The following is a 12,237-nucleotide window of genomic DNA, read 5'->3' as shown; positions in this document are numbered from 1 at the left end:
GAGCTCAAGCAATCCTCCTGCCTTGGCCTCCTACAGTGCTAGGATTACAGATGTGAGCCACCGTGCCCCACCAAAAAAAATTTTTGAGAAAAAAAAGAAACTTGCCCATGTTATGGGGCTTAATGAGTGGTAGAGATGGGATCTGAACCCAGGCAGTCTAGCTCCAGGATTCTAGCCTATGTCTCCAAAGGAGATTGGGATATGAAAGCCCTTTGGGGGAAAAATACAAAGCATGAAGGGAGGAAAAATGGAAATACTGAGTAATAACAGGCCATATATGGAGCTTTGTTTCTTATCAGTCAGCCCTCTTCAGGCAGCCAGAAATGGTGGGAAACATCCAGATCCAAGCTCCAAGAAAACTAATTGCAAGACTGAAATCTAGTCTTACTATCTGTAAGACTGCAGCAAATCCCTCCTACATGCTCAAACTTCCTCCCCTTGTGGATATCTGATCTGCCACTCTTCAGGATGGATGCGTGGGTCATAAGAGTTAAAAAGTGTGTGTTTCAATATCTATGACTGCATAAAAAAACACTCCCAAAATCTAAAACAACTGGGTTCAGCTGGGCAATTCTTTTGTTCCACATGGTGTTAGTGAGGTTATGAGTGGTAGTCAAAAAGTTCATGGAAAAATGCATATTTTGAAAAAACTATGCATTGGTTTTCAATTTTTTTCCACCAAAACAAACTCATACTAACTTTTTTAACATGTCTGAATAGAATCTACTTTGAGACACTTAGAAGGATAAGGCATCATTTTCAAAAGAGCTGCATCAGAGCAACATGAATTCTGCTAAAATTGAAGCTAGAACAAACATCAACTTTATGGTAAAGCTTGAGTGGAAAAATGGTGAAATCATTCTTTCTTTATGGGGACAATCATTCTTTATGGTGACAATGTCCCAAAGAAATCAGCAGTTCACAAATGGATAACTCATTTTAAGAAGGGACAAGACGATGTGAAGATGAAGTCCATAGAAGCAGACCATCCACATCAATTTGCAAGGAAAAATTCATCTTGTTCATGCCCTTGAAGAGGACCAATGATTAACAGCAGAAACAATAGCCAACACCACAGACATCTCAATGGGTTCAGCTTACACAGTTCTGACTGAAAAATTAAAGTTAAGCTAACTTTCCACTCAACAGGTGCCAAAACCCTTGTACCTAGATCAGCTGCAGACAAGAGAAGAGTTTGCAATGGAAATTTTAAATGAGTAGGATCAAGATCCTGAAGCATTTCTTCGAAAAATTGCAACAGGAGATGAAACATGGCTTTAGCAGTATGATGCTGAAAACAAAGCACAATCACAGCAATGGCTACCAAGAGGTGGATGTGTCCAGTCAAAGCAGAGGTGGACGGATCAAGAGCAAAAGTCATGGCAAAAATTTTTTGGGATACTCAAGGCATTGTGCATGTTGACTTTCTGGAGAACCGAAGAACGATAACATCTGCTTATTATGAGAATGTTTTTAGAAGTTTTCCAGAGCTTTAGCAGAAGAATGCCTGGGAAAGCTTCACCAAAGAATCCTTCTCCACCCTGACAATGTTCCTGCTCATTCCTCCCATCAAACAAGGGCAATTTTGTGAGAGTTTTGATGGGGAATCACTAGGCATCCACCTTACAGTCCTGATTTGGCTCCTTCTGACTTCTTTTTGTTTCCTAGTTTTAAAAAATCTTTAAAGGGAACTTTTTTAGTTAATAATGTAAAAAAGACTGCATTGACATGGTTAAATTCCCAGGACTCTCACTTCTTTAGAGATGTACTAAATGGCTGGTATCATCACTTACAAAAGTTTCTTGGACTTCATAGAGTTTTTGTTCAGAAATAAAGTTTATATTTTTATCTTTTAATTCCACTTTTCCACTAGCTTTTCGAAGTCCCCTCATGCTGCTTTTCATTCATTCATTTAATAGTGTATTGTATTGGGCACCTACCATATTCCCAAAGGAGTCTACAGAAGCATATACTGACAATTATTTATTGAATACATCCTATGTAATATTATGTCACTGAATCCTCACCATAAGCCTATGGTGACAGTAAAATAATCCTCTCCCCATTTTACAGATGAGAATGAGGCTAAGCAAGGTTAAATAAAAGACAGGGTCTACCCTCATAGAGATTACAGTCTATTAGAAAAGATATAGGATACTCAAGTAAATAATTAAATATATAATTACAAATTGTTCTCGGAGTCAGGCTGCTATTGGAGCCCGGTGCCTACCCTTCTCTCTCAAATCAAGGTATCAGGTAACCCTGGCAACGGGCCTTCCTGCCAACAATAAAGATGGAACCCAGAGAGTAAGTGCGTTTTCACACACCCCCATTACCCACAATGCAGCGGTGTATGGGAAGAGCAGTCTCTGCCAGGAACTAATATGGCTCCCATGGTTACACCGTTTTTTCTCTTCACCTAATCAGCGACCTGACTGCCCAGACCAGTTTGTCAAGCAGAAGCTAAATCTCTTTTGCCCCTCTGCTGACTGCTACTCAAGAGCGATGGAAGCCGGGCGACCACTTTGCGGTGTTAAACTCCGTAACTAGGGAAGCAGCACTTCCGCTGACGTCATCACGCCGACACGTGGATCCAAGATGGCGGCGGCGATGGTGAGTGAAGGAGACTCCGGGAGCCGGAGCTGAAGCGGGGCCCTCCGGGGTATCCTAGGACCTTCCAGTACCTCATGCCTGGCCTTGAGCCACCTCCAGGAGCTCTGCCTCAGGCCTGAGGGCCATCTCTGACTGGACTCGCATTCCCCAAATTTCCCCTCCCCGGCCTTGGCCCCACACTCAGGCTTGTCAAGGCCGGGAGTTTTGCGGGAGGCGCCGTTTCGGATTGAGACCTCGGCTACAGCCTCCGCCGTTTCCCATTCCTACTTTGGTCCCCGCCCCCTGTGACCCTCATTTTCCATTTTCGCTTTCCAGCCCTGACCCCTCCGAAGAACCCCCCATTATTCCCACCCTCGCTCCTCCCCCTCACGTCCAGACCCCGCTTTCCCCGCCTCCCTACCATCCTGACCAGTTCGCGGATGTGACCTATCTGACCAGGCTCCCAGCCCAAGCCATTTTCGCCTCCACCCACAACTGTCCCCATCGCTCACCCCTCTTCACTGCCGCTACTCCAGAGCATGTCTTCACCTACCCCACCCTCATCTTCCATCTCTAGACTCTCCCTTACCCTTCGTCTTCTCTCAACTCCCTGCCTGTCTCCTGGGGACCTTTAATCTCATTGGTTCTCAAACTTTGCCTAAGAATCTCAGGTGTATGTGGGGAGGCATGTTAAAAATGTGGTTTCCTGAGCTCCACTCCCAAAGATTCTAATTATGTAGGGTTAGGCGGTGTCCAGGAATCTGTACTTTTATAAGCACTCCAGTGATTATGGTGGAGGTGGTCTGTGAACTAGGTTTTGAAAAACACTTTAGCCCCACCTGGCTGCCTCCCCTTCCCATGCTCCTGCCGGCCCACACACACAGCTCCTTGGGAATGAAGGCTTATTATGATGAAGCTTGCTTGTTAGGATGAAGCCTCTGTGTGGATGAGGGTGGAGTTAAGAGCTGTGCTTGGAAGGTGTTTCAGAACTTGCAGGCTCTTGGTACAGAACCCTAGAAGTAAATCTTTGAAGGACTGGCCTTTCTTCCAGAAGTTAAGCTTAAATTCTGCTTGTCAAGACACCAGAACTAAAACTGGAGTCACTTAGTCCAAAATTATTTCCTGGATCTTCCTATATACTGCTTCCTCAGCAGATAAGTTCATCCTGGGAGTGAATGACAAAGAAGACACAGAGAAAAGAAAATGACATTTGCTTTAGCAAATGAAGATTCTTGTTTAAGTTCTTCAGAGTTGGTTTTCTCCAAACGAGTGGAGTATTGACTGGTAACAGGTTTCCTTCCTTCTGTTAGCTGACCGATAACTTATCTTTTTTGTTTAATGAGGAGTTCCTTATTTGGAACTTCAGAAGTCAGGTAAAAGATTTCACAGCCTTACCTAATTTCTATGGTCTCAGACTTCAGTTGGAACCACGAGTGGGGCAAATCCCAAAAGTGGGATGTTGAAACCCATTTGCTTTCATACCACATTCAGAACACGGATGGAGTAAGAACTTTACAGGAAGTCACACCTTCTCTTGCCATAGGCAAAAAGTTCAATAAAGTCGTGTTTATAGCACTGCACTGGGAAATTCCTGCTTTGTTGAGAGACTTTTAAGAGATTGTAGTACACAGCTGTTTAATCAAATATTTGAGTCCCTTCTCTTCCAGGAACTAGGGATGTAGTTGTGAATTAGAGGGTCAAGGTTCCCTACCCTGGTGGAGTTTTTCTAGTCTGAAGATTCAGGCAGTGAAGTAAATACATGAACAAGATAATGTCACTAGTAAGTGCTATGAAGACAGCAAAGTGAAGTGATAGTTATTGGAGGTGACTGGGTGACACAAGTACTTTGGATTGAGGGGTCAGAGAAGTCTTCTGAAAGAAGGTGACATGAGTTGAAATTTAATTGACAAGAAGGAACCAGCCAGGCAGAGTGTTCCAGGCAAAGGAAATGGCAAGTCTAAAGGGCTAAGGTGGGAGAGAGCTTGGTATGTTTGAGGAACACAAGAGGCGGGAGGGGTTGAAGCATGGTGAGGGGTGGGGGTAGGAGAGAATGATACAAAATGAAACTCTAGGGAGGCAAGGGCAACTGTATTTCTAGAAGCATTCCTGTAGCTGGATTGGATTGTCGTCTACAGTTTGCAGTCTGTGGATTGCATTTTGAAATCTGTTAAAGCTGCTTCCCCTTCCCACCCCCTCAAGAACAATACCTTAGGGAAGCCAGCTTGTTCTTCGTCTACAGAGAGGCTGTGGAAAGGAGTTTGAATTGTATTCTAAGCACAGTGATTTAGTGTTCACTGTGCTGCCTGGGAATATTGTACTATGCTTCCATGCTGAAAACAGTAACTGATTTCAAGAAACTGAGTATGTAATGTATACAGTGACCCACAGAGGCCAGTTTAAAGGGTGCATATGACTGGGTACAGTGGCTCACACCTGTAATCCTAGCACTCTGGGAGGCCGAGGTGGGAGGATGGCTTGAGCCTATGAGTTTGAGGTTGCAGTAAGCTATGAGGATGCTACTGCTCTCCAGCCCAGGCCACAGAGTGAGACCTTGTCTCAAAAAAAAAAGTGGGGGTGGGGGAGTGCCTATGAGAAACTTCCTATTTGGTGCAGTAGTGAAAAGGCATGGAAGCAGTTTATTACAGGAGTATGTGAGTAAGGGGCAAAGTGAAATCACAGACTTGAATTTGGGCTGTGTCAGCACTTTATTACAGGGAAGTCAGAACAGTCCCCACACCCTCATCCACACCCTCATTTCACAACCATTAGGAGTGGGGATGTGTAGATCTACTTTGGAGTGTGTAGGTTTCTGAGGCAAGTCATACAACCAAAAAGGAACTGAGCTAGTGGATTCAGTGGCCGTGGGAACAGGCGGGGTTTTTGGTTGATTCTTTTGTTTTGAAAGTTAGGGTTGTGGCTACAAGTTTCAAGTGGTATTTATGGGCTTTTCCCTCCCTCTCTTTCCTTGGCGAATGGCTCTTCTTCCCCAAGGGTTGGGCTGCCATCCCTCAGGACTGTGTTAGCGTAGTTAGCGTAGTGGATGTTTCCTGAACCTGCAGGGCAAGACTTCTCCACCATAGAAGAAGACAGCTGGGGTAAACTGAAGTGCTTGATTTTCCTGCCTTCCTCCTTGCCTGGATTTAGACTGTTGAATAAAGTTAAAAGATAAGGAGCTGATCTAGCTGAGTCTGAATTCAGAGGCAGGCACATATCTCCCTCTGTGGAAAACTGTTCTTGGGAATATTATTTTGTTGGATCTTGAGACATGTCCATTGAGTATATTTGTAAGCATCTCAGGAATCTAGAAACTTGATTTTGGAGACTAAAACTCTGTACTTCTTCACATATATCATTGTTCATACCGTTTTGGTTTTTTTATAAGGCTTCTTTATAGATATAATTCATATACCATAAAATTCGCCATTTTAAAGTTTACAGTTTGGTGTTATTTAGTATATTCACAAGGTCGTACAACCATCCCATTGTCTAATTCCAGAACATTTTCATCACCCCAAAAAGAAACATTAATAATCACTCCCCACTCTTTCCTTCCCCCAGCCCCTGGCAACCATTAATTTACTTTCTTTCTCTATGGATTTGCCTATTCTGGACATTACATATAAAGGGAATTATATGTGGTCTTTTGTGCCTGGCTTCTTAGCATGTTTTCAAAGTTCATCCATGTTGTAGCATATATCGGTACTTCATTCCTTTTTATGGCTAAATATTCCATTATATGGATCTAACACAATTTGTTTATCCATTCATCAGTTAGTGGACGTTTTGGATTATTTCCACTTTTTGGCTGTTATGTATAATGCTGCTGTGAACATTCATGTGCAAGTTTTTGTGTTTGAACGTACGTTTTCCATTTTCTTGGGTATGTACCTAGGAATGTAATCGTTGGGTCATTTCACACTGTTTTGAGGTTACTTGGGTTTGATCCAGTCCAGAAGCGGAGAAATGGACTGAATGACACTGAGGTTCCTTTGAGCTGATGGAGGCAGTGCCAGCCACTCCCCCAGCCCCAGTCAAAAGCATAGAACTGATTTTAGTGGTGGAGTCTGGTGCTAACCTTAGGGCAGCTGGATGGTAAAGTCCTGGAACAGGAGGCCAGAGGCCTGGACTCTGCCACCTGTCTCATGTGTGGGAAGTTGCTGTTTCCTCTGGACCTCATGTATGAGTGGGCATCAGCTGATTGAAGAAGGAGCACTGGAGCAGGAGTCAGCAGCCTAAGCATGGTCTCAACACCTTCCTTGATTCACCGCGTGGCCTGGGGCAAATTACTTTGGCTTTGTTGGTCTGTTTTCCTTGTGTCATATATGAAATTAAGGTTTGGACTTGATGACTTCTAAATTCCAAGTTGAAAATTCTGTGGTTTAGAATACTTGCACTTAAGGTGATTTTTGCTGATATGTCTATAAAATCCAATTTTTTTTTTCCATGAGTACGGTCCCTGTGATCTTTTGAAGCTGCTGTCTTGTCTTGGTTGTATTGTCCCATCTCTCGAGCTGCCTCACCTGGCACATACTCTACAGGAGCCACTGTGTCCTTGGGGCTGAGGTGCCGACACCAGGACTTGGTTAAAGGTGTTTCTCTGAGGAGTCTCTTTAAAGGAGCCCTTAATCCCCTTAGGAAGTACAGAGGAGGTAGAGCAGCATTAAGTTGCCTCTTGGTTTCTATTTTACAACTTGGACAAACGTTCCCCTTTGATCTTGGCATTAAAGAAGCAGGTCACAGAATGTTGGAGAAAGTTGAGTTTTGATCTCTGGGCACTGGCAGGAAGGTGGGAAGGACCCAGGATGAGCAGGGCCATCTGGCCACAGATGAATAATAGGAGCCACCTACCACCTCCATACCTGCTTTGATCCCTGAACCATTTGCTGACACTAGTGTTTCCCAAATGGGGCATCGATTGGGGACACCCAGGACTTCTCAGTTCTGTCTCATTCCTCTTCATTGCTTCCTTCTCTGCCTTCCTAACATGGTTTCTCACCTATGCCTGATTGCATTAAACTGACAGACTTCCCAGAGTTTGAAATCCTGGTCTTAGACTTAGTCTAAGAATCTGGGCCAGAACCCCACCTCTGACATTATGATTACTTTTGTGACTTTGGACTGGTTTTGTGATTTGGGGCAAACTGTTTGCCCCTTTAAGCCTCAATTACCTTATTTAAAATTTTTTTCTTATAGTAAAAGGTACGTAAATTTACCATTCTAACCATACAGTTCAGTGGCATTAAGTACATTCACATTATTACGCAACTGAATGCAACCATTCGTCTCCAGAACTTTTTCATCATCTCATACTGAATCAGTTTCCTTATTTTTGAAACAGGATGCTACTCTCCTCAAAGGATTGTTGTGATGATTAAATGAAATGTGAGATTGAGGCACAAACAGGGTGCTCTGTAACTTTACTCCAAGGTTTGAAATCTGCCTGAGGTGAACTGTCCAAGGCTGTTGCTTGGACTAGCTGAGAGTTCTTTTATAAATACCCGCTGAGGAGAGGGAAGAGCAGTGCATTTCTGCACTTTTTGGCCTCGAGGTGAAAGTCTGGTTGCCTGTTGCTTTGTGAGGGTGGTTATTAGTTTCACCTGGATTTCCACAGCCTGCTGCAGCTTTTTCCCTACTCCCAAATAACAGTTTTTGAGCCTTTTTATGTGTCTCTGCTCCGCAGCTGCTGTGTTCTATGGGCTCTGAAATAAAGGCTACATTTTCAGAGTCTCCTGTGGCTAATTTGGCTTTGGTTTTTGTTTTTGTTTTGTTTGTTGGGTTTTTTTTTTTCTCTCTGAGTTCTCTAGCTCCATGGAGTTGCTTCGTAAGTGGTCTTTGGCTGTCATTAGCCTTCATTCATGTGCAATTGAATTCTTAGGGAGCTTTAACTGATTGGGTAATTGATTTCAGTTAACTGTTAGTAAACTGTACCCCCAAAGCCTTTTTTTTTTGTATAATGGGGAGCAGTTACCTGGTCTTAAAATGGTGACTGTATCTTTGAGAAAGAAAAAGAAGAATCTAGCCTCCTGTTAAGGAAGGCGCTGCTTTTGCAGCAGGAAAAGCATGAAACAGGAACCAAAAAGGCTAATCTGATTGGCCAGACTGGATTGCTAGGTGACACTGTTTATGGGAAAGGAGATTGCAAGACAGAAAAGAAAAGAAAAAATTAACTTCTGGTTACAGAGAAATGTGAGTGAATGAAATAATTTTCAGTTTTTAAGGGAAACTTCCTATTTTCTTTGGAAGAAGTTAAGCGTTCACACCTTGCAAACAGGGTAGGGTAAATCTGGGGTGGTTACAGGTACTTTTTAGTCCTAGCAGCCCTTCATTGGGTGGCTCTTTGGAAGAGATTTTTCTGAATGCCTAACCCCCAGGAATAAAACAGGGACGGAAAGACCTTGATTCTTGTTTCTCTGGAGCCTTATAACTTTCCAGGTCACCTGTATCTTTGCCGGTGATGGAGTGTTAGATTACACCACAAAGGGCTTCTAGATTGCCATCACCTTGTTCCTTGACAGGCTGCATTTGCCGTCTCGTGACTTGAAAACCAAGTAGTAAAAGCAAAATGATGTTGAAAGCACTGGTTCAGATCCCTTAGGACTCCCACTACTTTCATGGCTCGGAACATGCAAAAGATATTACTGATCACCTAATTGACTTTTTAGACTGACCTTCACATGGGAGTTACTGAGTTGATCAGTTAAAAATTAAAGGAAGATATAAATTTCCCAAGAAGCAGGTACTTTGCTACTCCTTACCTTCCTCACAGACATGAACTGTGGGTCATACATCCTTTATCAGGCTGTCAGCGCTGTAGAGGGTAATGAAGTCATAGAATCACAAAAAGTTGGAACAATATCCAGTACAGGGGTCTCATCAAGGGCCCATGAACTTCTACGTCCTTGATTCTCCTGGAATGATACGTCACATTCTGTGTATTGGAATGTTTTTTGCTGGGAACAGTCTGTAGCTTTCATAACATTCTGAGAGGGCTTTGCGACACCATCCCTGAAGTTCAGAATTGCTGATCTATCTGGTTACCCACAAACCCGGTGCTAGAATCCATTCTGCGTCTGTGTCATTCTTACCTTATGTCTCCCACTTTCTGTACCTCTTCAATGGAACTCATCCTAGTATTTTTAGAGGCACCCATTTCCTTCCCTTCTTAAAATATAAGTGTATTATTTAGAATAAGGGTGATCTATGTACATGGAAAAAAGTTAGTATAAAAAAGCTATAAAATATTAAAACATGTTGTATACCGTAAGTATATATAATTTTTATATGTCAATTTTTTTTTGAATATATGTCAATTTTTAAAAAGCTATGAAATGAAAAAGTCACTGTCCTACCCTTAATCCATTTATTAGATGTCTTTGATATTTTTATTACCTCTCCAGAACATTTTTATGCATATAAAAGTATCTGGTTTTCAAAAACTTTATATTATATAAATTTCCAACATACACAGAAGAAGAAATAGTATTAATATGACTAACTCCCATTACCCATCACTGAGCTTCAACAATTATCATTATGTTGCCAAACTTGTTTCATCTGTACTGCCCCTTAACTAGTTTTTTTTCCCTAGGTTTATTGAAGTATAATTTAATACCTTAAAATCACCCATTGTAAATGTATAGTTCATTGGATTTTAGTAAATGTGTAGACTTGTGCAACCGTCACCGTAATGATACAGTGTTTTAGAATATTTCATTGCCCCAGCAAGTTTCCTTACAGTCAAGGGGTTGACAGTTGCAGTCATTTCCTGCTCCCACAACTAGCCAGCCACCGATCTGCTGTCTCTATAGATTTGTCTTTGCTGGGCATTTAATGTAAGCAGAATCAAACAACGTATAGACTTTTTGCATTGGCTTCTTTTACTTAGCATAATGTTTTTGAGGTTCAGCCCTGTTGTAATGTATTGGTAGTTCATTCCTTTTTATTGCTGAATAGTATTTCATTGTATAGATGTACTACATTTTTTTAATTCACTAATTGATGGGTGTTTGGAATGTTTATAATTTTGGACTATTGTGATTAAAGTTGCTATGAACATTCACATACAAGTCTTTGTATAGACATGTCTTTTTCTCTTGGGTAAATGCCTAGAGTTGGAAATGCTATCCAGTATGGTAAGTTTGTGTTTAACTTTTTAAGATACTGCCAAACTTTCTAAAGTGGCTGTACCATTTTACATTGCCACCAGTTTCTCCACTTGTCCACTTGATCTACACTTGTCATGCCATTCTAGAGGGTATGTGGTGGTACCTCACAGTGGTTTTGGTTTGCATTTCCCTGTTAACAATGTAAACATTTTCTTATGTGCTTGTTAGCCATTCTTATATCTTCTTTGGTGAAATGGTCTAAACAAATCTTTTGTCCGTTTTTTAATTGGATTGTCAGTCATTTTCTTATTAACTTGTAAGTGCTCTTTATATATTCTCGATACAAGTCTCTTATCAGATATATGATTTGCAAAGAATTTTCCTCTAGTTTGCAGCCTGTCTTTTCATTTTCTTAATGGTATCTTTGGAAGTGTAAAAGTTTTTAATTTTTATGAACTCTAATTTATTCACATTTTTGTGGACTGAACATTTGGTGTTGTATCTAAGACATCTTTGCCTAACCCAGGATAACAAAGAGTTTCCTCTTATTTTTTTTTCTATATGTTTTTTAGGTTTACCTTTTTTATTTAAGTCTATGATCCATTTTGACTGAATTTGTGTATATGGTCTGAGGTTCCGTGTATATGTGGCTGCCAAATTGTCCAATCACCATTTGTTGAAAAGACTATCCTTTCCCTATTGAATTGCCTCGACACCTTTGTTGAACATCGATTTGCTGTAAATATAAAGATTTATTTCTAGATTTTTAATTCTGTTCCATTAATCTGTGTGCCTATCCTTACCATACAATCTTTATAATATGTTTAGAAATTGTGTAGTATAAATCCTCCAATTTTGTTTTTAAAGTTTAGATATTCTGGGTCCTTTGTATTTCCATATAAATTTTAGAGTCAGTTTGTCAGTTTCTACAAAAAAGCCTGTTAGAATTTTGATAGGGATTGCGTTGACTCTGTAGATCAGTTTGGGGAGAATTGACATCATAACTATATTGAGTCTTCCAATCCATTAACATGGAATGTCTCCCTGATTACTTAGATTTTCTTTCATTTTTCTTAGCAATGTTTCATAACCTTCAATATACAAATTTGCTTTTTAAAAATTTGTTCCTATGTAAGACAGCCATGGTGGCTCATGCCTGTAATCCTAGTACTCTGGGATGCTGAGACAGGAGGATCACTTGAGCTCAGGAGTTCGAGATCAGCCTGAGCAATAGCGAGACCCGGTCTCTACTAAAAATAGAAAAGTTAGCCAGGCGTCTTGTCATGCACCTGTAGTCCAAGCTACTTGGGAGTCTGAGGCAGGAGGATTGCTTGAGCCCAGGAGGTCAAGACCAGCCTAGACAACATAGCGAGACTCCATCTCTACAAAAAATTTAAAAATTAGCTGGAGCATGGTAGCACATGCCTGTAGTCTTAGCACCTCAGGAGGCTGAGACAGGAAGATCACTTGAGCCCAGGAGTTCAAGGCTGCAGTGACCTATGATTATGGCGTTGCGCTCAAGCCTGGCAACAGAGGGAGA

The 12,237-nt window shown here is 41.5% G+C and overlaps 1 protein-coding gene across 1 annotated transcript in view; it reads left to right on the top strand.

The window, feature by feature from the left end:
* Positions 1-2,364: 2,364 nt before the first annotated feature.
* Positions 2,365-12,237, top strand: part of TM9SF4 (transmembrane 9 superfamily protein member 4) — a 46,675-nt gene continuing 36,802 nt past the window's right edge. The window contains exon 1 of the mRNA XM_012665827.1: positions 2,365-2,613. Within this exon, the coding sequence (XP_012521281.1) occupies positions 2,599-2,613 (15 nt within the window). The 5' untranslated portion in view covers positions 2,365-2,598. The remainder of the gene's footprint in view (positions 2,614-12,237) is intronic.

This window comes from Propithecus coquereli, unplaced genomic scaffold (genome assembly GCF_000956105.1).
Source record: "Propithecus coquereli isolate 6110/MARCELLA unplaced genomic scaffold, Pcoq_1.0 Scaffold122, whole genome shotgun sequence".
Taxonomy (NCBI): Eukaryota; Metazoa; Chordata; class Mammalia; order Primates; family Indriidae; genus Propithecus; species Propithecus coquereli.
The sequence above is the reverse complement of the archived record's forward strand: the minus strand, read 5'-3'. Positions and strand labels throughout refer to the sequence as shown.